The sequence below is a fragment of the Citrus sinensis genome, chromosome 1 (genome assembly GCF_022201045.2).
Source record: "Citrus sinensis cultivar Valencia sweet orange chromosome 1, DVS_A1.0, whole genome shotgun sequence".
Taxonomy (NCBI): domain Eukaryota; kingdom Viridiplantae; phylum Streptophyta; class Magnoliopsida; order Sapindales; family Rutaceae; genus Citrus; species Citrus sinensis.
The window spans coordinates 23,311,042-23,337,167 of NC_068556.1; the positions used below are offsets into that span (position 1 = coordinate 23,311,042).

The following is a 26,126-nucleotide window of genomic DNA, read 5'->3' on the forward strand; positions in this document are numbered from 1 at the left end:
TAACGGGGACGTTGACTCCGCTAGCCCTCGAACTGATGATATTGCTGGGTAGCTAGCACAGAACGAATTTTGGGTCAATCAGAATCAGAATCGCTTAAGCGATGGCGACTGCATCATCAGCCGTACAAAAGCTCATTCAAGCAGGCACCAAGATCGTGGCCGTTGGCCGTAACTATGCGGCTCACGCCAAAGAGCTCGGCAACGCCGTGCCCAAGGTTGCTATTGTTATTATTATTATTATTGGATTTGAATTTATTTTTATTATTTAAAAAAATTCGATCACTAATTGAAACGGCAAATAATGATCAGGAGCCGGTTTTGTTTCTCAAACCGACGTCGTCTTATTTAGGAAACGGAGGGACCATCGAGGTACCTCATCCCCTGGATTCGCTTCATCATGAAGTGGAGCTTGCAGTCGTGATCGGACAGAAAGCTCGAGATGTGCCTGAAACCACTGCCATGGACTATGTTGGAGGTTTTATTTTTGTTAAAATATTATTATTGCTATTTTCTTTAAAAGATTAAAATAAAAAAATATTTTGATTTCTCCTTTTCTGTTAACTTATTTACACAAATTTATTTTGAAATAATGGTTGTGGGATGATTCAGGCTATGCAGTGGCACTTGATATGACTGCGAGGGAAATCCAATCTTCTGCCAAGGTATGAGGTTTCTATTTGTCTGGCTTTGCTAATAAGATTATTGGTTGGATAAGTTTAATCTTTCAGATATTTGAAGAATACTCAGATTGGAATTTTTGTAATGTAATTAGACAGGTTCCAAATCAATGTCTTATATTCACGGTTGTGTTTCGTGGCAATTAAATAGGGCATTTTTTTTTCTTTTGGATTTAGAGAGAATTTATGCCTATGAGGGAAGATGGGATTATTCGGTTGGGGTGTATGCATGTAATGTGTTATGCTTTTTTAACACGAGAATCGAGTATTATTCAATTGTATACTGAAATAATTCCTACTTATAATCAGAAGATTGGATACTACTTGTGTGCTTCATTATGAAACAATAAGTGTAGGAGCACATTAAGTTATCTTATTTGATCCAATTTATAATGCTGTATTTTCCTGTCATTTATATTTTGTCCAATATGTCAGTCTGCAGGTCTTCCGTGGACAGTGGCTAAAGGGCAGGACACCTTCACACCAATTAGCTCTGTCGTAAGAAACTGAAAGAAGTACTTTGATGTTTCTATCTCTGCTGAAACTATGTTGTGTTGTACTCAATTTTTAGGCTCAATATTGAAAACTTAATTTTAAATAGTTAGGTTTACTCTTTGCACCAGTTCTTTGTTTGGCCATTCACAGCACTAAATGTGGCATTGGGATAGGTTATGGAAAGGAAGTAATTGTGCTTAAAAATGACAACTATACCTTGTTTGTTGAAGCTGAAAGAGAAAATTGGTGTTTTTCTTTCAAAGCAGACAAGGGTAAATCTATCCTCCGCTTGGTGCACCCTTTACTTGTATCTGCTAGTAGAAAAGAAGAGAGGAAGAGAATTTTATTTTCAATTGCCAATTTTGTTCTGTGTTTACTAAATACACTCCTTTTTGACTTGTTTAAAATATATTTGCAGCTACCAAAGTCAGCAGTGCCTGACCCTCACAACTTGGAACTATGGTTAAAGGTTCATAATCATTACACTTTACTCTCATATTTCTTTATGGCTTTTGTCAAAGCTTCAAATTTGTTTTTCACTGGGTGGATTAACTTTAAATGTGTTTCACTGCAGGTTGATGGAGAGATTCGACAGAAAGGCTCCACTAAGGATATGATTTTTAAGATACCATATCTAATTAGCCACATAAGTTCAATTATGACACTTTTTGAAGGAGATGTCATATTAACAGGTATTGCAGTTCATTTTCCTTCAAATAAAAACACTAACATACTTTATAAGTTAATATTTCTAGGTGCTTCGAGATATTATGATGTCTTGGCATAAACTGGCATATCAGTTGATAGTGGAATCTGTTACCAAATTTCATTTTTGCTTTGGTGAAGAATATTAGTGCAATTTTACTTGGTATAAATACTGATAACTGATATGGTAGAGCTTATTATGCTTAGGAAGGTGTATTGTCACTGTGTATAAGTTACATTATTAGTGTCATTATTGTTATTTACTGTGTTCACTTCATAAGATATCCTTCTCGCCAATTTTCATAATCATATTCAAATCCACTCCCAGTTTTGGATGCAAGTCTTTATGGATAATTGAAGTTTGACATTGTTCCATTGATTCGGTTTGTGCAGGCACTCCACAGGGCGTTGGCCCTGTAAAAGTTGGTCAAAAGATAACAGCTGGTATAACGGGCCTCCTGGATGTAAACTTTGATATTGAAAAACGCCGAAGGCCAGGAAGTGCTTGAACTTATGATGTCCACTCCACTGCAACTGCATTTCAAGCAAAATGTACACAAAATTTTCGAGGTGACCCTGACTCATAGCCCTAGCCCGATTTGGCCATTGACATCCCCACGATTAAGCCTGTATTGATTTCATCATAACCCTACGAGGTTGATTGAAAATTTGAGAAAAGAATAAAGGGTATTTGGTATTTTTATGGTCAGCCATTTTCTGTTTTGCAAAAATAACAAAATGAAAAAAAAATGTTATGTAAGGCAACCTGTGCGGACTTTAAATTTTGTGGCCCATATCCAGGCTCAACCTATGCGTGCCGGGGCTTTAAGCCTACGACCCAGTCTGGACTTTTTTCCAATCCTAATTTCCATTCTTTGAGAATTTTCATTCCCAAATCGGGGTAAGTCCTACGATTTCAATTCCCACTCTCATTTTGTGAAATAAACTTGTTAATAATTTCAATTTTCTAATGCAAGAAGTAAATGCACAATTTGTGAACAAGAGTAGAAAACAACTTTTTTGTTATTTCTCGTATTCTTCCATTGTAAATTGAACTTGGGCTCAACTTTTTTGTTTTATTTGCATAATAATGATCAAAGTCCTCACGTTTCTTCTTTTCATTTGAAACTTTAATAAAAATTAAATAAGACCAAAAAGATGGGCTTACATATATTTTACTTTATAGTAAAACTTCATTAAGTAGTACTCTATATAAGAATAATCTCCATATAGTTATAAAAAAATTTAGTCCTAATTTGATTAAATTATATATAAGAATGAAATAAACATTATAATAAGTGATTAATTTTTCTAGATACTATCTTGCGAAACTTAACTCTACATAGTAATAATTATTTCTATATTTTAAACGATTCATGCTATGTTGCATTAAAAATTTATGATGAAACAATTTTTTTTTTTTTTGTAATAGTTGTTTGGGATAATGATTTATATATTATACAATATTTATAGAATTTATATTGAGAGAAAAAAATTAAAGAGAATGCAAATATTAAATTTTTATGATGACTTTATATAGCACTATATAAATACATGTACTAGTTTGTGAAATTATATATATTTCTTTTATCAATATCTATATATTAGATAACTTTATATACCAAAGGCACTCTAAATTATTTGATTGTTCCAACAATACGGAAATTACAAGTCGAAGCCACTAATAGCTTGGTTTATAATGAATCAAAAACTAGAACAGGCCGGCACAAGAACATCCCAGCAACTTTATTAAAACAAAAAGACACCCAAGTGGAAATATGCATGAAGATGCAAAGAACTAATCAGAACTTGTTGAAGAAGTCATAAATGTGCTTGCTAATCTCATCACCCTTTTCTTGATTAATGAAGTGCCCAACTCCTTCCATTATCACTACTTCCTCCAACAATGGCACATCTCTTTTGAACCCACCTTTGTGTATGTATTCTTTCACCCCTGGCATATGATAAACCAGGTCCAGGTCGCCTATAATGAACTTGGTCGGAATTTGTAATCGACTCCCCGCCCACGGTGCAAGAAGTTCCTGGCTCCTGCAATGACGAAAAGGATATTTACTATATATATATATATAGAGGATATATTTGAAACTATTTTGCTTCAGGTTGACATTAAAATCACAATAGTTAGTTTCGTTTGATAGTGTGATGCTGTGAAAGGAAAATTAAAAGTTGATAGTATTTAATAAAGGGTAGTGCTAGAGAGAGAGAAGCACGAGAGAAAGATTAGAGAATTTTGCTCTCTCTCTCTCTCTCTCTCTCTCTCTCTACCCACTCACTCTCTCTCTATACTTTTTTTCATTATTTCTCTCGTCTTTCTCTCGTGCTTCTCTACATCAAACATTTTCCTTTAATAAATATGCATGTTGTAATATGCAATTTTACTTAATAGCTGATAATTTCATATCACAATTGAAAGTTCACAAAATTAAAAAGTTATGTATCAAATGTAGAGATGAAGCTGGAAATGTTTTGGCAGCTGCAATTAAGCTCTCTAAGTTTAATGGTGATGTAGCTTTTGTGGAGGCCGAAGCAATGGAGTGGGGAATTCAGATAGCAGCTCAAGCAGGAGCAAGGAGTTTGATGGTTGAATCAGATTCTCAAGAGGTGGTCAATCTTGTAAACAACATGCAGGGCAGCAGATGTGAGATTTTTTGGGTAATATCTGAAATTCAGAACTTAATCAAGGGATTTGATCATGTTAATATTCAGTATGCCCATAGATCTTGTAATACCATTGCCCATTCTTTAACTAAATTAGCTTTGGAAAAGTGTGAAACTATTGTGTGGATAAGTTCATACCCATCATAACTATTGTATCTCTTTTCTTTTTTGTGTTAATGCAATATTAGCCTTCCTTTTAAAAAAAAAAACGTAGAGAGTGAGGAATAAGGGAGCATTACAGATTAATATTTCTATAATAGTTGATTCCTCCGGTAAAGCCTTTCTTGTCAAATTTGGCGGTGAAATGCTTAACATCTTCCTCAGACAACCAACTGGGTAATGCCATTGGAGCATCTGGTGGATGCCCAAATCCTTTGCCTTTAGGCAAAATAATCGGACCCGGAGTCCGAAATGTCAAGAATTCCTTAATAACCGTCTCAGTACCAATCTGCGCAAACTCTGCTTCAATCTCTCCAGGCTCCTGCATACAATAATATAATATAATATCATATATAGCGCGCGCACATACACAAATATTTTAATCTTTGATCCTGAATTTATTAAAGTTTGAGAAAGTTACTTAAACATACAGTTTAATAGTATAATATCTATAAAAATTATTAAATCATGTGATTTAATAATATAGTAGCATAATGCTATCCAATCATATGTTTTAATAATTTTAATAAATTCAATATCTTGAGATGCTCACATATGAAAACATCCCATAGGAAAAATATCCACCGTCCACTCATTTTTTACATTTTTTTCAAAAATACACAATTCCTTCATTTTTTTTGTTAGAATCCATCTAAAGTTACATTTTGTTTCACTTTTCCACTTCCGTTTGGAATCCGTTAAGAAAACTAACGGAAACTTAAAAAAATGACAATTTTACCCCCAAAACGAAAATTACAATTTCACCCTAAAAAATACCAAAAATAATCAGATTTAATGATGAATATCATTATTGGTACGTTAATGAAGTACAAAAAAATCTTAACTACTAGAGATTATAACTCAATGAATAATAAAACTCTACTTATCTTAAATTCAATTGATGGTTTACGAGATTAGGATATTTTTAATACTATTGTTATAATTTAGCATTCTAATTACAGACATATTTCAAAAAACCCTGCATTTGATGGTTGTGGAATTAATTTTTTTATTGACCGATGGGGAAAATAATTAGATTTAATCTGATTATTTTTGTTAATTTTTAAGGTGAAATTATAATTTTCATTTTTTGGGGTAAAATGGTCATTTTTTTTAAGTTTCCATTAGTTTTCTTAACGGATTCTAAACGGAAGTGAAAAAGTGAAACAAAATGTAACTTTAGGTGAATTTCAGCCAAAAAATGAAAAAATTGTGTATTTTTAAAAAAGATGTAAAAAATGAGTGGAGAGTGGATATTTTCTCTATCCCAAATATACAAATTTAGACTCTAAATTTGTTAAAGCTTGAAAAAATTATTAAGCCATATAATTTAACAGTATAATTAAATCATATGACTTCATAATTTTAAGTACTACACACGGAAGATTAATTAATTTTAATAGACGGCCATATCGTTTGAGAAATGGACATCCGAGTTACCTGAAATCTGCACATGTAGTAATTGTCACCATAATAAGCCCTCAGAGCCTCAATCACGTTGTTGATAGAACCAAAAGGATTAAAAACGACACTCAAGTTGACTAAAGCTTTGACTCTGTCAGGTCTAAACAAACATAAGAACCATGCCATGAACGCACCCCAATCATGTCCCACAACAAACACCTTCTCATCATTGGGAGCCACGGTGTCGATGAGTCCGACGAGGTCTCCAATCACGTGGAAACATGTGTAGCTGGTCACGTCAGGCGGCGCATCCGTGTCACCGAACCCACGTAAGTCCGGAGCCACGGCTCTGTAGCCAAGGGAAGCCAAGGCGGTGATCTGGTGGCGCCAAGAGTACCAGAGCTCAGGAAAGCCGTGAAGGAAGAGAATCACAGGACCTTGACCTTTCTCTGCAATGTGCATGTTAATGCCGTTCACCTTAACAATTCTGTGTTGTATGCCCTCCATGTTAACTCAGTCCCTCAAAAGTAAAAACACTGCCTATGAATGAATTGAATGTTCAGATTTCTAGTTATTATGTTGCTAAATAGAGTTAAAGGATAGAAGAGAGAGGACAAATTAGGAACGAAAAGGAAGACTTTCCAAGCGGATTATCCAAGAATGCATTGTTGGTAAAGATAATTTTATAGGATGAGTTCGAGGAGAATCGTTTTGCATCACATATAGATATGTGCACTAAAATTATCTTCGCTCGTCTTTATTTTTATGATTGTACGTTACTTTTTAGGGCGTGAGCTGTAACATCATCATTTAATTGAATTAAAACTCATTTAATTAAGTGTCGGAAAATACAGCTATATATTTCAGAGAATTTTTTTTTTTTTGACGAGTATTTCAGAGAAATTTTGAAAAGCATTGCAGTGTGGCCCATCTTGGGCAGCTGTTCCGAGATAGACAAGTATGATTTGGATTCGACACCACCGGCTTCTTAGATAAAACAAGTTCTCAAATGAATGGTAGGGGAGATACTGTTGATTGAATTCAGTATGTTTTCTAGGATCTCACACTTTTAAAGTACACTACGAATAAGTTAATTGTTAATACAGTAAGTATTTGAAGGTGGATTAGACACCACCGGCTTCTTAGATAAAAGAACAAAAAAATAAAAATAAAAATTACAAGATACAAGTTTGCTTGTTTATTGGTTGTTGAATTTGGGCACCATTTCAGAATATTTTCTTGTATGCTGTGCTGCTCTCTCTTTTTAATTCCCACATGACATGGCTCGGCAGATCCAGATTAATGTATGTGATAATAAATTATGTCACAGAAACACCTCTAAGTTAAAAGTCTTATAAGCAGTCTAAAGCTAATATTACATTGTTATTATTTGACTACATACAATAATATAATATCATATCGAAGACTAATTAATTATAACAGACTTCAGCCCTATCGTTTTAGAAATGGAAGATTAATAGAAACAAATTCACATATTTTCTTTGAGAAGTCATACATAAGATTTTCTTGAGTGATGCCTTCTTCTTTTTTTTAAAAAAATTTCCCCTTGAATCCAATCTTCCGGCAAACTGAAAGTTCAGGCGAGAGCTTTTGATGTTACTTATACTCCTGAAAAGAGTGGAATTTATAAAATTCTTGTACTCTGCGCAAATATTGTTTTGAATGGGGGCTATCCATTCACAAAGGAAGTGACAGCCAGTATTATCACTCACTCGATATGATTCAATATCTCGGGTATTACCTCCCGAATTACTACTCTTATGGACTTTTCAAGCTTTACATTATTCATACCTTACTAGTGACTTATTTTTTTCATTTTTTAATTCAAAAACAAAAACTTTTATGGTGAGGACGCAATTCTAGTCTCTGCCAGGAACAAGAATGGGAAAAATGATTTGGCGGTTTTGGTTTTTGTGGATCCAGTTAATGATTCTCCATTTATTCAAGTCCCTGGATATATTGTTCTGATGAGTGATGCAGATGAGTCACAGATACTTGATAGAGAAACAAACAAGTTCGATTTCTCCATTGGGGAACCAGGTGCTTTTAACTATCCGGGTATGTTTAACAGCATTTTTCTATTTAATTCATTGCAGATTCTGCTTACTCTCCTTTATGATTCAGGTGGCACGTCTCGCTTTTTTAGTCACATTTTCCATGGAAGTTAATGACGGATTACTTGTAACCAGTATACCGGCAGAGCTTATTAATTCGACCGAACTGAAGCTAAAGACAAGTTTTCAGTGGGAACCTCTTCAAACATACGTTACTATCTCAAAACATTTCACAATTAAAGCCAGCGTAGTTAGGTTTTATCAAGTAAGTTTTTTCGCTTTGAAGTTTATAGTGTAACTTTGGAGGAAAACACAATCACAGAGCACACCACAAAGAAAATGTCAATGATCTTGAATCAGCCATCTGTTCTTTGCATTTAGAGTGGTGAAGGACATGATGTTTTAAAAGCGAAATTAAACGATATGGGACATTATGGTTGCCGTCCAGATTGTACTGAGAAAATCTCATTACCTTTATTCGCTGAGGCTACCGTAAACTAGAAGGCCAATGAGTTCAGAGTTAGTTCATAGTAAGTGATAGTTGTCATTTTAATTACTATCCATTTCACAGATTTGTACTCACTAACCTTTTCCTATAAATGCAGCTCTAGGATCAGGCATTGTCATCGAATTCTTTATTACGTTTTTTGTGGGAGTGCTGCTTCTGTTCTTTACATGAAAATGTGCACTTCTTCTTGTGAATGAGAGAAGAAGCCGTGGGAACTCTGAGCCATCAACAGCACAAAGTTACCGAATGCAAGCTGTTAGTGCCCCTTAAAACTTCTGTTTCCATATTGCATTGCAGTTTTAAATTGTTATCATATCAAATTACTCGTGTGCAGCAGCAGGCTAAAACAGATTCACCAGATGATGATACAACTTACTTCACTGGCTGTTGTTCAACTTCCTTCATGCTTGCTGGTCAAGCTTATTTGAGCCAATAATAAATAAGTAAACGAGGCAAATCATTTGTAATGTGTTATGCTGTTGAACATGAGGATCGAGTATTATTCAATTGTATTCTGAAATAACACCTACTTATAATCAGAAGATTGGACACTACTTGTGTGCTTCATTATGAAACAATAAGTGTATGAGCACATTAAGTTATCTTTTTTGATCCAATTTATAATGCTGCATTTTCTTGTCATTTATTTTTTGTCCAATATTTCCGTCTGCATGTCCTCGGTGGACAGTGGCTAAAGGGCAGGACACCTTCACACCAATTAGCTCTGTTGTAAGAAACTGAATGAAGTACTTTGATGTTTCTGTCTCTGCTGAAATTATGTTGTGCGGTAATCAATTTTCAGGCCCGATATTGAAAGCCTAATTTTGAATCAGTTTATTGTTTGGCCATTGACAGCACCAAATGTGGCTTTGGGATAGGCTATGGGAAGGAAATAATTGTGCTTGAGAACGGCAATTGTACCTTGTTTGTAGAAGTTGAAAAAGAGAATTGGTGTTTTTCTTTCAAAGCAGACAAGAGTTTATCATTTATCCTCCACTTGGTGCACCCTTACTTGTATCAAGTAGTGGAAAAGGAGAGAGGAAGAGAATTTTATTTTCTATTGCTAATTTTGTTCTGTATTTACTAATTACACTCCTTTTTGACTCAGTGTAAAATAAATTTGCAGCTACCAAAGTCAGCGGTGCCTGACCCCTACAACTTTGAACTCTGGTTAAAGGTTCATAATCATTACTCTTTACTCTCATGTTTCTTTATGGCTTTTGTCAAAGCTTCGAATTTGTTTCTACCTGGGTGGATTAACTTTAAATGTGTTTCACTGCAGGTTGATAGAGAGATTCGACAGCAAGGCTCCACTAAGGATATGATTTTTAAGATACCATATCTAATTAGCCACATAAGTTCAATTATGACACTTTTTGAAGGAGATGTCATATTAACAGGTATTGCAGTTCATTTCCCTTCAAATAAAAACACTAACACGCTTTGTAAGTTAATTTTTCTAGGTGCTCCAAGAAATTACTATGTCTTGGCATAAACTGGCATATCAGTTGATAGTGGAATCTGTTACCAAATTTCATTTTTGCTTTGGTGAAGAATACGCGCAATTTTAGTTGGTATAAATACTGATAACTGATATGTTAGAGCTTATTATGCTTAGGAAGGTGTATTGTCACTGTGTATAAGTTACGTTATTAGTGTCATTATTGTTATTTACTGTGTTCACTTCATAAGATATCCTTCTCTCCAATTTTCATAATCATATTCAAACCCTTCAAATCAGCTCCCAGTTATGTATGCAAGTCTTTATCAATAACTGAAGTTTGACTTATTGTACCATCGATTCGGTTTGTGCAGGCAGCCCACAAGGTGTTGGCCCTGTAAAAGCTGGTCAAAAGACAACAGCTGGTATAGCGGGCCTCCTGGTTGTACGCTTTGATAATAAAAAACGCCGAAGGCCAGGAAGTGCTTGAGCGCATGATATCTACTCAAACAAAATGTACACAAAATTTTCGGGGAGAGGGATTTCAATCCTTTGTCAGACGAAGCGTCATTCTGTTTTAAGATGGCCGTGTGAATGCAAACAGTCAAGCACGCATTCTTGAGATGAATCTTTTACTGGAGTGAAGGATTTTCCGAGAGAACTCTTTATTAAACATTATTTAAAAAAAAAAATTGAATTACGTTTCAGATAAAACTTTTGCACTGGATAGGGCTCATCTCTTCAGCAAGGCCACCAATCCACCATTACTCGAGGGGTGAAAATTTGTTACTTTCATAAAGAATGAATACTATTTTGACACTTGTGTGGTTGTGCCTGTCGGCGTGACTTGACTAACTTAGCTCGCTGCCGTGTCAAAGTCTTAATCTCCTATAAAATAGCCTAAAGAGGGATAGTGAAAAGTCCTGCTGGCACTTGGCAGGATTGATCCCATTCAAAAACTTTTAGATTTTGATTGAGGATTGGGTTAGGTTGGGTTTAGCACGTAAAATTAGATTAAATTAATTATTAGGGTTGTATTAAATTGAGTTGGATTAGATTAAGTTGAATTATATTATATAGTCTTATATTTGGTATAATATCGGATTAGATTATATTAAATTATATTTAGATAATATTAAAGAGTATTTAAGTTGACATTTAAATATAAATATCAATGATTCATGAAATTTTGTAATCACAATTAAAATAAATTTAAACAGTAATTAATAAGAAAATTAAATATATTGTAAATAAGTTATTGCGTAGTTATAATATAATAACCAAATAAAAATGCATAAAACAATCTAAATATTTAATTAATTTTTATCAAATATTTAAAAATATTATATAAAATCAATTAATTAATGGTATTATTCATTTCATGATTATTTTTAATAATATATTAGTGATTATTAAATTTAGTACAATTAAATAATGCAATAAATTATTAAATGGTTAATTTTATTGATAAATTATTAAATGTACAAGTAATGAAAATTTAATCTCAAGAGTTAGTAGAAGTAAAAGTGCCAATTTAATTAATTCATAGATAATAAATAAAAATAAAATTTCAGTAAATCAAAAATAAAAATTAATTAATTAATTAATATTAGGTGTAAATGAAAAAAAGATATAAATAAAAGTCTCATGAGTGGACAATTTTTTTCTTTAGATCTTATCCTATCTAAACCCAAGTGTAAATTAGTATTATTAGTCCTATGATTTTAGGATTAAATTCAAATCTAGTTCCCCTTAATCTAATCCAACTAAACTTACCAAACATGGGATAAATATTTAGTTCAAAAATTAATCCAATCCTATAATTAATTCTAACATCCAAACATGGCCTTAGGGTTTAATTACATTCGGCCCTCAGCAAAAAGTCTTTACTTTACTCTTGGCTGTTAAATTAATTTTTACTTTAAAAAAAAAACTTAATACTTGTACATCACACATATGATTCACCTGCTCCTTAAGAATATTCTTTCTCATGTTAATTTAGTTATTTTATAATTAATTAATCATTTGTTGTTAATTTGGTTAAATTATTACAAAATGTTGTCATGTTGTTAAAGTTAAATAATTTATTAAATTCATTAAAACCAAATGTAATATAAAAATAGAACAATATTATTATTAAAGAATTTAGAATAGAAAACCTATTGTAAGACAATATCTAAAAAGTAAATAAATAAAAATAAAATGAAATAAAATAAAATCATGGTTGAGCACGAGGTGAACCTGACTCATAGCCCTAACTCGATTTGGCCATTGCCATCCCTACAATTAAGCCTGTATTGATTTCATTATAAACGCGCGAGGTTGATTGAAAAATGGAGAAAAGAATAAAGGGTATTTGGTATTTTTATGGTCAGTCATTTTCTGTTTTGCAAAAATAATAACATGAAAAAAAAATGTTACGTAAGGCAATTTTATGACATAATTTTGTATTTGGCAGGAATAGATTGTATCCAATTTTTATTTTTATTTTTTTGGTGCTTTTACTAAACGAAAATAAGAATGGCCATGAATCGGAATGACTGAAAAGGAAATGGGCAATGAGAATCAGAATAAATTATTTACTTAAACTGTAATCATCTGAATTAGAATGGGTTGTATTCTCATGAATGTGTTTACTATATCATGAATCGTTTTAAGTTACTAAATGCCGTTAATTAATTATTGTTGTTATTATTATTATTTTTTGTAATAATTATGAATTATTATAATTTTTCTATTGTTATTAATAACTATTGTCAATAACAACAACAACAATCAATACAACAAAAATATAACAAAATAACATTATTTTGTTATTAATAACTATAACAACAAAATAGTATGACGGGCGTGCAGCAGAGGCGGCTGGACAATTGGTGATGGTGAGTGGCAGTGAAGTTTGGAGAGTACCAGCGATGATTGACGACTATGTATGCATGAGGCTGAGGATCTGCATCGCGTGCGACAATGATGCGTGCGATGGTGATGCGCGAGTCGACAACCAGACTGCTACATTCGACGATCGAGACGCGATGTCATGGCTTTCGGTTGTTGTCAACGAGGCTACAAATCGATCTCATCGATAAGATTGCTATGTTGGATTTTTTTTTTTTTTTTGAACTAAGGATAAAACTGGGTTTATGAATTTTGTAAGAGACCAAAATCATCACTCCTGAAAATAGGAGACTAATTCCTGCCTCCCAGGAATGGGGGTGGGCCCTGTGATTCCAATTTTTATTCCGAATTCTGCTCTTATTTTATTAAATAAACTCTGTCCATAATTTTGATTTTCCAATAAGTCAAGAAAATAATTTTTATTGTTGTACCTCTATCAAGTTATAACATCTTCATAACAATAAAATTAGTTTGATATCAGTAATATGACTACAGAGAGTTTTTTTTTTTTTTTTAAAACAATCTACCAAACACGTTCTTACTTATTTCACTTTCAAATGCTAATTTAAAACAAACTATCAAATATATTTTTACATTCACTAAAAACTAGTGAGAGATTGCCAATTTTCTCTTACAGAAATTAATAAATCTCACTTACAGTAGTAACCCCCCGGCAACGTCGCTTTACTAAATTACTCTTATTTAAAAATAATATTTTTATTCGTATTTATTATAAATTAACTAAATGATATAAATAACAATTAAAATAAAAAATTTAAGTACTAAATCTAAAAAATATATGTTTCGGTGTGAATAAAAAATTAATAATAAGATTTTTTTTTGCTTAAAATAAATATATATTTTATATCAAAATAACTTGTCAAGCATATGATTCATTTTATATCCCTCTTATCCTTTAAATTTATTGTGCTGGGTTTTTTCAATATTATGAAACTAGTAGGTAATAAATAGTATATATTGTTTCCACTGGAGAGAATATATCTATATTATAAAACAAGTACAAAAATAACATTTGAGAAACAATAGCAAAAGTCACCTTAAATTATTTGATTATTCCAACAATACGGAAATTACGAGCCAAAGCCACTAGCTTGGTTCGTAATGAATCGAAAACTAAAACAGGCGGGCACAGGAACATCCCAGCAACTTTATTAAAACAAAAAAACACCCAAGTGGAAATATGCATGAAGATGCAAAGAGCTAATCAGAACTTGTTGAAGAAGTCATAAATGTGCTTGCTAATCTCATTACTCTTTCCTTGATTAATGAAGTGTCCAACTCCTTCCATTATGACTACTTTCTCCAACAATGGCACATCTCTTTTGAACCCACCTTTGTGTATGTATTCTTGCACCCCCGGCATATGATATGTCATGTCCAAGTCGCCTATAATGAACTTGGTCGGAATTTGTATTTGACTCCCTGCCCACGGTGCAAGAAGTTCATGGTTCCTGCAATGATGAAAAGGATTTTACTATATATCTCTGTGTGTGTGTGTGTGTGTGTGTGTGTGTGTGTGTGTGTGTGTGTGTGTGTGTGTGTGTGTGTGTGTGTGTGTGTGTATATATATATATAGAGAGAGAGAGAGAGAGAGAGAGAGAGAGAGAGAGAGAGAGAGTTATTTTTTGGTTCGAGATTTTAAAATGCAGAAAAAATCCAGAAAAATTTTTAAACCGTGGGGTTTAAGAGGCTTAAAACTTAAAGCGCATAAACTTGTTTTCCTGGACTTTCCTACACTTTAAAATTCCAATTGAAACATACATACATACATATATATATATATAGAGAGAGAGAGAGAGAGAGAGATGATATATTGAAACTGTTGTACTTCAATTTAACATTAAAACCACAATAGTCAGTTACGATGGTAGTGTGGTGTCGTTAAAGGAAAAATAAAAAGTTGATAGTATCTAATAAATATACATTGCATAATATACAATTTTACGTAATAGCCAATAATTTCATTTCACAATTGAAAGTTCACAAAATTAAAAAGTTGTGTATCAAATGTAGAGAGTAAGGAATAATAGAGCATTACAGATTAATATTTCTGTAATAGTTCATTGCTCCAGTAAAGCCTTTCTTGTCAAATTTGGTGGTGAAATACTTAACATCTTCCTCAGACAACCAACTGGGTAATGCTATTGGAGTATTTGGTGGACGCCCAAATCCTTTGCCTTTAGGCAAAAAAATTCGATCCCGAGTCCAAAATGTGAAGAATTCCTTAATAACCGTCTCAGTACCAATCTGCGCAAACTCTGCTTCAATTTCTCCAGGCTTCTGCATACAATAATATGATATGATATCAATATATATATATATTCACCCTATGGTTTAACGATATAATGGAATAATGCTAATAATTTTAGAAAAAAAGTCCAGGATCCTGAACCAGAATAGTATTATTGTGTGTATATATATATATAAAATGGACAGCCTAATCGTTTGAGAAATGGACATCCGAGTTACCTGAAATCTGCACATGTAGTAATTGTCACCATAATAAGCCCTCAGAGCCTCAATCAGGTTGTCGTTAGAACCAAAAGGATTAAAAACGACACTCAAGTTGACTAAAGCTTTGACTCTGTCAGGTCTAAACAAACATAAGAACCATGCCATGAGCGCACCCCAATCATGTCCCACAACAAACACCTTCTCATCGCTGGGAGCCACGGTGTCGATGAGTCCGACGAGGTCTCCAATCACGTGGAAACACGTGTAGCTGGTCACCTCAGGCCGCGCATCCGTGTCACCGAACCCACGTAAGTCCGGAGCCACGGCTCTGTAGCCAAGGGAAGCCAAGGCGGTGATCTGGTGGCGCCAGGAGTACCAAAGCTCAGGAAAGCCGTGAAGGAAGAGAATCACGGGACCTTGACCTTTCTCTGCAATGTGCATGTTAATACCATTCACCTTAACAATTCTGTGTTGTATGCCGTCCATGTTAACCCAATCCCTCAAAATTAAGTTAAAAACACTGCGTATGAGCCAATTGAAGGTTCTGATTTCTGGTTATTATGTTGCTAATTAGAGTTAGAGGATAGAAGAGAGAGGGAAAATTACGAATGAAAAGGAATACTTTACGAGAGGAAAGCCGGCAAAGATAATTTTGTTTGATGCAGTAGAAGAAGAATTGTTTCGCATCACATATAAATATCTATACAGGAATTATCTTCCCTCGTGTTATTCATATGAACGTAAGCTACAAGTCTATATTCATATGTGTTGAAAAGTCAAATGCGGTTGATTGCTGTTCAATTTGGCGGCCATATAAAATTGATAAATTGGACATGGACACGACATCATAAACGACTATTAACTACCTTTAGAATCCTGATCTGATCATGTTATGAACAAACCACTCAATGGTTGATTGGTTGTTAATAAAAAAAAAAAAAAAGAGTTAAATCTTATCTGAGTGAAGAGTGAGGAATAACGGAGCATTACTGATTAATGTTTCTCTAATAGTTGATTCCTCCAGTAAAGCCTTTCTTGTCAAAATTGGTGGTGAAATACTTAACATCTTCCTCAGAGAACCAACTGGGCAATGCTATTGGAACATCTGGTGGGTGCCCAAATCGTTTGCCTTTAGGCAAGATAATAAGACCCGGAGTCCAGAATGTGAAGAATTCCTTAATTATTGTCTCAATACCAATTTGTGCAAACTCTGCTTCAATCTCTCCAGGCTTCTACATACAATGATATAATATAATATCATATCATATATTTCATGCATCATAAAGCATTGTGTGAGCGCGCGCGTATATATATAAGTTCTAATTCATGATCCTGAATTTATTAACGTCAAAACTATTAAGTTATATGGTTCAATATTATAATGTCTGCAAAAGCTATTAAGCCATATAGTTTAATAGCTTAATGGCATAATACTATTAAAGCATATGACTTAACAATTTTTCCAGATTTAGGATCTTAAACCAGATTAGTACTTATATATGAAAATATTCAAATTTAGACTCCTAAATTTGTTAAAGTTTGAAAAAATTATTAAAACTTGTGGTTTAATAATATAATAGTATAATACTATTAAACTATATGGTTTGATAACTTTCTTCAAATTTAAGTCCAGGAGATATATATGTATAACAGACGGCAGTATTGTTTTAGAAATGGACATCCGAGTTACTTGAAATCTGCACATGTAGTAATCGTCGCCATAATAAGCCCTTAACGCCTCAATCCGTTTGTTATTGCTTACGGACGTGTTAGGATCAAAATGATCAAAAGTGACACTCATGTTGACTAAAGCTTTAACTCTGTCAGGTCTAAACAAACACAAGAACCATGCCATGAACGCACCCCAATCATGTCCCACAACAAACATCTTCTCATCATTGGGAGCAACGATGTCGATGAGTCCGACGAGGTCTGCAATCCCATGGAAACATGTGTAGCTGGTCACCTCAGGCGGCGCGTCTGTGTCTCAGAACCCCCGTAAGTCCGGAGCCACAGCTCTGTAGCCGAGGGAAGCCAAGGCGGTGATCTGGTGGCGCCAGGAGTACCAAAGCTCAGGAAAGCCGTGGAGGAAGAGAATCACAGGACCTTGGCCTTTCTCTGCAACATGCATGTTAATTCCGTTCACCTTAACAATTCTGTGTTGTATGCCCTCCATGTTAACTCAGTCCCTCAAAAGTAAAAACACTGTGTATGAATGAATTGAAGGTTCTGATTTCTAGTTATTATGTTGCTAAATAGAGTTAAAGGATTATCCAAGAATACGCTGTTGGTAAAGATAATTTTATTTGATGGAGTACAAGAAGAACTGTTTTGCATCACATATAAATATGTATATTAAAATTATCTTCTGCTGTATTGTGAAGCAAATCAAGATAGGTGAAACGGCAGAGTGATCATGCATTTTGCAGCTAATGTTACTTTCAATACGGCAACTGATGCTGCGTGTTGGTGAGCAATGCCTTTATTCACTGGAACGACTTCATTAAGCGTCGTTTTGCGTTAAGTGAAGCACGAGAGAAACACGTTCATTAGACGGCTGCTCAAGTTCGTTAAGAATTGGTTATAGCACATGCTCATCACGTGCGTTTCTGGATTCATCTTGGTTCGTTAAAGAAGCTTTTATAAACAGCTGATTCTGGTGCAACAGAAAAAGACGAGCGCCAAGTGAGCTATATAGAGGAGAGAAGATTCAAGAGGAAGCTACTTGATATTCTCTGTAACAAGCTCGGTAAACTCTCTGTAATCATCTTGACGAATCAATAAAACTGATCCTGGTTTCCCCGCGGATGTAAGCTAGTTTGAACTTGCTGAACCACGTTAACTCTTCTGCTTTTGCTGCTATTTCTTTCTTTTTCTTTTTCAATTCATCTGAGTTGAATATTAAGATTGCATCATAACCCTTCTTGAAATCTATTCACGTGGTGATTTGATCTGGTTGATTCTTTTACCATCTTGAATGTTTGATCTGTGATCTTGGGAGTATTTGGAGTTGTATTGGAAATTAGACACTCCAAATTCTACATCTTCTCTCGTCGTTATTTATACGCACGTTCGTTACAACTCTTTATTCATATGAACATATGTTAGCTCGTAGGTCTTGAGCTGTGTATTAACTTTTATAATGTGTTTTCTTCATGAAATGAGGAATGAGAATGAAACCTATGTTTACTTGGCAAAATGTAATTTGGGAATGAGAATAAAATGTGTGAGTCTCCCACAATTTAGGAATAAAGAATGAGAATCCTATTCTCATGGGGGATTGAGAATGAAAATGTGGGAATGAGAATGGAATATATGTTTACTTTTATATCCCTCTAATTTTTTCATATTTCTCAAATTACTCTAATTCAAATCACAATTAATTTTATTATTTTAAATGTCATTAATAATAATAATAATAATTGTTATTATTAAATTTTATTAACTTTATTATTTAAGTTATTATTATTTATTATTATTATTATTTAATAATATTATTATTATGGTTATTACTATTATTAAAAAAAATAATAACAATAATTAATAATAACTAAAATAATAAAGTTAATAAAATTTAATAATAATAATAATGTAATTTTCATTATCTAGATACATGTATAAATATTATTATAAAAATGATATTAATTAAAATAATAATAAAAATAAATGTTAATAATGATAATAATAATAATAATAACAACAACAACAATAATTAATAGTAACTAAAATAATAAAGTTAATAAAATTTAATAATAATAATAATAATAATAACAACAACAACAATAATTAATAGTAACTAAAATAATAAAGTTAATAAAAATTAATAATAATAATAATAATAAATGTTAATAATGATAATATTAATAAAAATAATATTAACAGTAATTAATAATAACTAAAATAATAAAGTTAATAAAATTTAATAAAATTAATAATAATAATAAGCGTTAATAATGATAATATTAATAAAAATAAAAATAACAATAATTAAAATAATAAAATAAATAAAATTTAATGATAATATAAAATAATAAATTATTATTAACTTTACTATTTTAGTTATTATTAATTATTGTTAATATTATTTTTAATAATAATAATAGTAATAATAACAACAATAATGATAATATTGTTAATAATGATAAATTAATTATTTTTATTAATTTTTAATACTATAGTATTTTAGTAAATTGATTCTCATTCACATTTATTTTGTCAAGTAAACACATCAATAGTATTCCAGCACATTCTCATTTTCACTTATTTTTATCAAGTAAACATTAAAATTTCATTCTCATTCCCAGCCAATTCTCATTCCACCTAATTTTCATTTCATGAAATAAACGTACCATTAATTGAATTGAAATAGTGTCAAGAAAAAACAACTATTTTAGAGAAATTTAAAAAACCCCACCAATATAGCCCATCTCAGGTTAGATACCACCGGTTTTTTAGGTAAAGCAAGTTGTCAAAGAAAGTGGGTCACCTTGTTGTCAAGTTGTCAAATACAGTGATCTTCTGTTCACTGTACAACATGATGCTCATTCTTTTGGCATGCAGAATTTTTAACCTTTTTGCTTTATTTTTTATAATTTTTTTCTGCCGCTCATAATCTTTTTTTATTCTTTTGCAGAGTGCTCCGGTGGAACAATTCTTAGGTAAAGCAAGTTGTCAAATAAAGTGGGTCACTTTGATGTTTCCTTCAAAATGCATTGATCTTTCAGTAAAACTAGATGGCCAAAACCTTAACATTTGTTTCAAAATAATGACATAAAATTGGCCCATGAGCACTGATCCTTTGTTCGCCGTACAACATGTTACTCATTTTGGCATGCAAAATTTTTCATCTTTTTATTATTATTATTATTTTTTTTCACATTTTGTCTACCCGCTCATAATCTTTTTTATTTCTTTTGTAGAGTGCTTCGGTGGAACAAGCCAAGTCTAAATTATAAGATAAAAAGTTTGCTTGTTTATTAGTTGTTGAATTTGGGCACCATTTCAGAATATTTTCTTGTATGCTGTGCTGCTCTCTCTTTCAATTCCCATATGACATGTCTCAGCGGATTCAAATTAATGTCCATGATAATAAATTATATTATAGAAACATCTCTAAGTGAAAAGCCTCACAGGCACTCTAAAGGTAATATTACATTGTTATTATTTGAATTTAAAATAAAGGTTTTATGATCTTCTTTTTCCCATTAATTTTGTCTCACTTGCTTGAGAAGTTGTCATGTTATTGCATGCAATTAATCAACTAATAAGCAATTACAAATTCAAAAGATATCACATTAACAAGTTTCATTTTGTCAAATCTGGAAGTGTGGACTGTAGAGTAGGTGTTGCCACATAAGCCTAAGCATTTCGGAGCTTAAAGATAATTAATTAGTTGATTACAGTAAATTCGCCAAGCCCAAAATAAATTAATAAGGCGCCCTTAATCATTTAGCTTTTCCTTCAACGCCTGTGTTTAATTGATTAGATCTCGTAAGTGTTAAAAAAATATAGCAAATTACATCACACCACTTGTCCATTAAATATTGTAAAATTGGATAATGAATATTGCTTATGATGATTTCGAATTAGAGATTAAATAAACCATGCAGTAACTTGTATAAAGAAACTAGGGACAATCGACAATCAAACTTGGAAATATCATTAACAAGCAGCACGTAGTCATTAACTAAATCATATGTTAGGAATTTAGATACATACAAAAACAGTTACCAAATTTAACGATATATATTAAATAAAGGAGACGGATGGTAAAGATTTAAATACAGAACCAAATCTCCCGCCAACTTCATGTTTCTTCATCCATAAATGGTGGCCAAAAGGACCGAGAAAGTGTTTTTGGTTAATTCTTACTTAGTTCAAGAGAAATCCAGAATCATATTCAGAAATTCTCTAAACATAAATATTGATAAGAGCATCAAAATACCTTTTGCAAGTGCACATTCGTGTCCAGTTTGTGGAGATCTTTGAGAACAGCAATTGACATCGAAGGTTGCTGGGTAAATAAGAACAATTTACTGCTTGCTTCATCTTGAATCATTTGAGGCCGAACCATCAAAAACCTTCAATGACGCCGTCTGTGAGAACCGAATATCATGATTTAGTTTACACCCTGCACTGCATGATTATAGGAAAATTAGAATAAAAAAATTTAAGTACAAAAACTAAGAAATATATTTTTCTTGTAAATAAAAAATTAATAATAAGATTTTTTAAATTTATTTTTTAAAATTTTTTTGTTTGTGTATGTGTATGTATTATAATTCTCGCAATAAATTATCAAGGAAATAACCTATTTACCTCTCTTTTCATTTAAAGTTTTGATGCTAGTGTTTTGAATATAATGAAAACAATATGGAGTACGTGGTATATATTGATTTAAGTATAGTAGAAACACATAGTCTCTCAAAGCTAATCGTATCTTTATTATAAAACAAATACAAAAACAACATTTGGAAAACAATACCAAAAGCACCCTAAATTATTTGATTTTTTGAACAATATTGAAATTACAAGCCAAAGCCACTAGCTTGGTTTATAATGAATAATGTTGCATAAATTAGCAAGTGTATTAGTTGACATAAGTAATATAATGAAAAGTAAAGTATCGTTCTATAGAGATTGTATATCATATTAGCTACCGAAATTATTCTAACCCTAATTTATTTGAATAACTAAATAAGGGAGTTTAGAATAAAAATAAAATAAAATAAAATAACTAAAAATTAAATAAAGATGCAAGCAATAATAGAAATCACCAAAAGATTAATCCTCCATTTATGATATTAAAATTATTACCCATGTTAACAGTGATCGAATTTCCCTAATCTATTCAATATCTTTTCTCAAGTAATATTAAAAATACCCTTACATATTAACCCACTATATCTCTATGTGAATTAAAATATGCAAAAATTCATTAAGCTCTATGGAAATTGTTCGATAAAACTGCACAAATCACGTTGGCACATCTCTATCTTTCGCATCCATTACACAAAGCAAAAATAGATAAATCTCTTCTCGGTCTCATTATGTATCTTCAAATCATTCAAATATTGACAAAATATTTAAAAGCATTGAGAAGAATAATGAACACTCAATTATGGAATAATAAACTAAAAATAACATAAATTTATAGAATTAAATTTTTATAGTTAGAGTACATCATAGCCTTAGTAAAATAAATTAGTTTATAGAAATATAAAGAGAATCTGTAAATATTATAAGGAACATTTACGTAAGATAATAAAGAAGAGGAAAAGAAAAACTCAAGAATTAATCTAGCTTTTGTCCGGATGTCTTGCGGCTACTTCTCCTTAATTCTCTTCGTGCGGCTGTTTTAGCTTTTCTCTAATTCCTTTTTCTTTTCTCCTGGACTTGTGCCTATTTCCGTCTCCAATTGGTGGCCTTTAATAAAGAAATCATGCTGGTCACCTCCTTTAGGATCAAGATCCTCTTCTGATCTGAGCTTCATCTGAGCAAATTATGTTAATATGATTGGTGGTTAATAAATTAAAAAGAAAAAATAGTTAAATTATAATCATATATTAACACTAAAATACAAGTGGCATAAGATCTATAAAAGATCATGAGTGCTCAGATCAGGAGAGTATCCTGATCCCTCCTTTAAGTCCAAGCTCATAAGGAATTTGAATTATTTAATTAACATCAAGATTCCGTTCTAAAGTTGTGCACATGCTTTCCATTTAAAGTAATGACAAAATATTTCCTTCCTTAATTAATCACAACATATGCTGAGCTTGCCATGTATGTTTATGTAAGTGGTCTCCACGAGCGTGCATGCATGCATAATGGTTAATTAAATTTTTCTTGATTTGTTTAAATTAAATTTCTTTGTTCCTTTTCCTTTCTGATTACTTCAAGTAGATTTTTTTATAAATATTTTGATTTAATTTCTCTCTAATCTTAAATTATACTTAAAATAATAAAATATAAAAATTACGATAAAAATTAACATAATAAAATATAATTTAATATAAAATTAAGTTAGAGAAATATTAAATTAATATATAAATTATTATCACATCAAATAAAAAACTACAGCAAGCGGGCATAAGAACATCCCAGCAACTTCATTCAAATAAAAGGACACCCAAGCAGGAATATGCATGAAGATGCAAAGAGCTAATCACACCGCAATGAAGAAGTCATAAATGTGCTTATTAATTCATCACCTTTTTCTTGATTAATGAAGTGCCCAACTCCTTCCATTATCGTTACTTCCTCCAACAATGGCACATCGCTTCTGAACTCACCTTTGTGTATGTATTCTTTCACCCCCTGGCATATGATAAACCAGGTCTAGGTCGTGTATAATGAAGTTGGCCGGAATTTCAAATTAACCCCCTGCCACGGTGCATGAAGTTCTTGGTTCCTGCAATGATAAAAAGGATATTTACTCTACATACACACACAGAGGTTAAATCACAATAGTTAGTTCCGATTGGCAGTGTGGTGCTGTAAAAAGAAAATAAAAAGTTGATAGTATTTAACAAATATGTATGGTGAAATGTGCAATTTTATTTAATAGCTAATAATTTCTTATCACAATTGGAAGTTCACAAAATTAAAAAGTTGTATGTCAAATGTAGAGAGTGACCAGGAATAACGGAGCATTACAGATTAATACTTTTGTAATAGTTGATTCCTTCAGTAAAGCATTCTTGTCAAATTTGGTGGTGAAATACTTAATATCTTCGTCAGACAACCAACCGGGCAAAGCTATTATAGCATCTGGTGGATGCCCATATCCTTTGCCTTTAGGTAAGATAATTGGATCCGGAGTCCAGAGTGTAAAGAATTCCTTAATAACTCAGTACTAATTTGCTCAAACTGTGCTTCAATCTCCCCAGGCTCCTACATACAATAATATAACATCATATCGAAGATTAATTAATTATAACAGATGTCAACCCTATCATTTTAGAAATGGACATCCGAGTTACGTGGATTCCGCCTATGTAATAATCGTCGCCATAATAAGCCCCCAAAGCCTTAATCCAGTTGCTGTTGCTTACGGAAGTGTTAGGATTAAAGACGACACTCAAGTTGACTAAAGCTTTGATTCTGTTAGCTCTGAACGAACACAAGAAGCATGCCATGTACGTACCCGAATCATGTCCCACAACAAACACCTTCTCATCATTGGGAGCCACGAGATCGATGAGTCCGATGAGGTCTCCAATCACGTGGAAGCACGTATAGCTGGTCATTTCAAGTAGCTCGTCCGTGTCACCGAACCCACGTAAGTCCGGAGCCACGGCTCTGTAGCTGAGCGAAGCCAATGCAATGGTCTGGTGGCACCGGGAGTACCGGAGCTCAGGAAAGCCGTAAAGGAAGAGAATTTCGGGACCTTGGCCTTTCTCTGCAACGTGCATGTTAATGCCATTCACCTTAATAATTATGTTTTGTTTGCATTCCGTGTGTTAATCCAGTCCCTCAAAAGTTAAAACACTGCGTGCAACTGAATTGAATGTTCTGATTTCTGGTTATTGTTGTTAGTTCTTGCTGTATGAAAATATTAAAGTATAAAAGAAAGTCAGCAGAAAAATATATATTGAAAATATGAAAATGAAAATAAGGAACTTATTATTTCCTTTTCCAGAACGGGAGCTTTACAAAGAAAGCTTTCTTTGTTTTTTAGCTTTTCATATACAAATTATAAATGAAGCAAACGGCCTATTTATAGTAAGTGTCCGCCGGTTCATACATGCTATAATCACTTCATGTTGCTCTTGCTAGTCAGTTAATATTGTGATGACTTTGTACGAATGCCTATGAAAGCCAAATGTCAAGCATTTGTCTTGCTACTTTTGCCAAGTAAAATTACCCCACACTGGCTCGGCTTCTGCTTTGCTGGATATGCATCACATTTAACAATTATTTAACAATCGTGTTACTTATTAGAATTGGAGGGTAGAAACCAATAAAGTGTTGGCTCAATTGGCAATGGAGTCTCCTTAAGTGACTTGATTGGGTTTGCTCTCCAGTTTGAGTCGCAGGGAAGTCGCTTTTGTTGGGAGAACCTGTGCCTCTTAGTTCGAGCGGGGACTTCTAGTCTGGGTTGTGGTACGGGCTTAAAGGTGTCTCCCACAGTTGGGGCCCTCCCCAGAATACCTCGTGGTCAAAAACCAAAAAAAAAAAAAAAAGAATTGGAGGGTAGAATAGAGAGGGAAAAATTAGGAATCAAAAGGGAGACTAGACAAGGGGATAATGGTTGGTAAAGATAAATAATTTTGGAAAAAAAAATTGGGTCCTCTTAGAGTACTGTTCCTTTTTCATTTATTTTTTTGCTATGTGAATACTTCAACAAATCACATGCATAAAATTGTATATCTTAGTAGTACCCGACCACGCAGATGTCATTGTGAGCTCCATAGCTCAATTCCTCCCAATGCACGATAACACGCATCTGGTCACAATTACAAATATTAATACTTTCCTTATCTTTGTTAATGGTAATTTAGCTTACAAGTCTAAATCACGAAAGATATATCTTAGTGTCAGTTTCATATTCGTACTTATTTTTCCATTTTGTTTATCTAAACCCACATCCCTATAATTCTGTAACTATC

The 26,126-nt window shown here is 32.7% G+C and overlaps 2 protein-coding genes and 2 pseudogenes across 5 annotated transcripts; 1 reads left to right on the plus strand and 3 right to left on the minus strand.

The window, feature by feature from the left end:
- The first annotated feature begins 3 nt into the window (after positions 1-3).
- On the plus strand, positions 4-12,519 carry LOC102606702 (probable acylpyruvase FAHD1, mitochondrial). 3 transcript variants are annotated; one of them, XR_008052260.1, is made up of 8 exons: positions 6-215; positions 310-475; positions 610-662; positions 1,113-1,175; positions 1,591-1,641; positions 1,747-1,864; positions 2,271-2,533; positions 12,465-12,519. XR_008052260.1 is itself a non-coding variant. In XM_006488979.3 (7 exons), exons 1-7 carry the CDS (start codon positions 102-104, stop codon positions 2,384-2,386), a joined length of 681 nt encoding a protein of 226 aa, XP_006489042.1. In that variant the 5' UTR covers positions 6-101; the 3' UTR covers positions 2,387-2,588. The 3 variants fall into 3 exon arrangements, 2 of the variants coding, with proteins under 2 accessions (XP_024958664.1, XP_006489042.1); XM_006488979.3 differs by lacking the exon at positions 12,465-12,519 and having other exon boundaries at positions 2,271-2,588; XM_025102896.2 differs by lacking the exons at positions 1,113-1,175; positions 12,465-12,519 and having other exon boundaries at positions 4-215; positions 2,271-2,588.
- On the minus strand, positions 3,440-16,018 carry LOC102631302 (uncharacterized). 2 transcript variants are annotated; one of them, XM_052434709.1, is made up of 4 exons: positions 15,930-16,018; positions 6,156-6,556; positions 4,796-5,037; positions 3,440-3,926 (listed from the first exon to the last, which is right to left on the minus strand). In XM_052434709.1, the coding sequence occupies exons 1-4, from the start codon at positions 15,997-15,999 to the stop codon at positions 3,680-3,682; spliced, it is 960 nt and encodes a 319-aa protein (XP_052290669.1). In that variant the 5' UTR covers positions 16,000-16,018; the 3' UTR covers positions 3,440-3,679. The 2 variants fall into 2 exon arrangements, with proteins under 2 accessions (XP_052290669.1, XP_006489041.1); XM_006488978.3 differs by lacking the exon at positions 15,930-16,018 and having other exon boundaries at positions 6,156-6,829.
- Positions 16,019-16,517: 499 nt separating this feature from the next.
- LOC102615456 (uncharacterized) lies at positions 16,518-17,777 on the minus strand (annotated as a pseudogene).
- Positions 17,778-23,676: 5,899 nt separating this feature from the next.
- Positions 23,677-25,929, minus strand: LOC102615182 (uncharacterized; annotated as a pseudogene).
- Positions 25,930-26,126: the final 197 nt, after the last annotated feature.

What these genes read in the sequence shown, in the direction of transcription:
- LOC102606702 (XM_006488979.3), top strand. Translation starts at nt 102, where the DNA reads ATGGCGACTGCATCATCAGCCGTACAAAAGCTCATTCAAGCAGGCACC. An exon ending in TCGGCAACGCCGTGCCCAAG is followed by an intron (nt 216 to 309) that starts GTTGCTATTGTT and finishes AATAATGATCAG; the next exon opens with GAGCCGGTTTTGTTTCTCAA. An exon ending in ACTTGGAACTATGGTTAAAG is followed by an intron (nt 1,642 to 1,746) that starts GTTCATAATCAT and finishes GTTTCACTGCAG; the next exon opens with GTTGATGGAGAGATTCGACA.
- LOC102631302 (XM_052434709.1), bottom strand. Translation starts at nt 15,999, where the DNA reads ATGGACGGCATACAACACAGAATTGTTAAGGTGAATGGTATTAACATG. An exon ending in CATTGCAGAGAAAGGTCAAG is followed by an intron (nt 6,557 to 15,929) that starts GTCCCGTGATTC and finishes AGAAAGGTCAAG; the next exon opens with GTCCTGTGATTCTCTTCCTT. An exon ending in ACTACATGTGCAGATTTCAG is followed by an intron (nt 5,038 to 6,155) that starts GTAACTCGGATG and finishes TATTGTATGCAG; the next exon opens with GAGCCTGGAGAGATTGAAGC.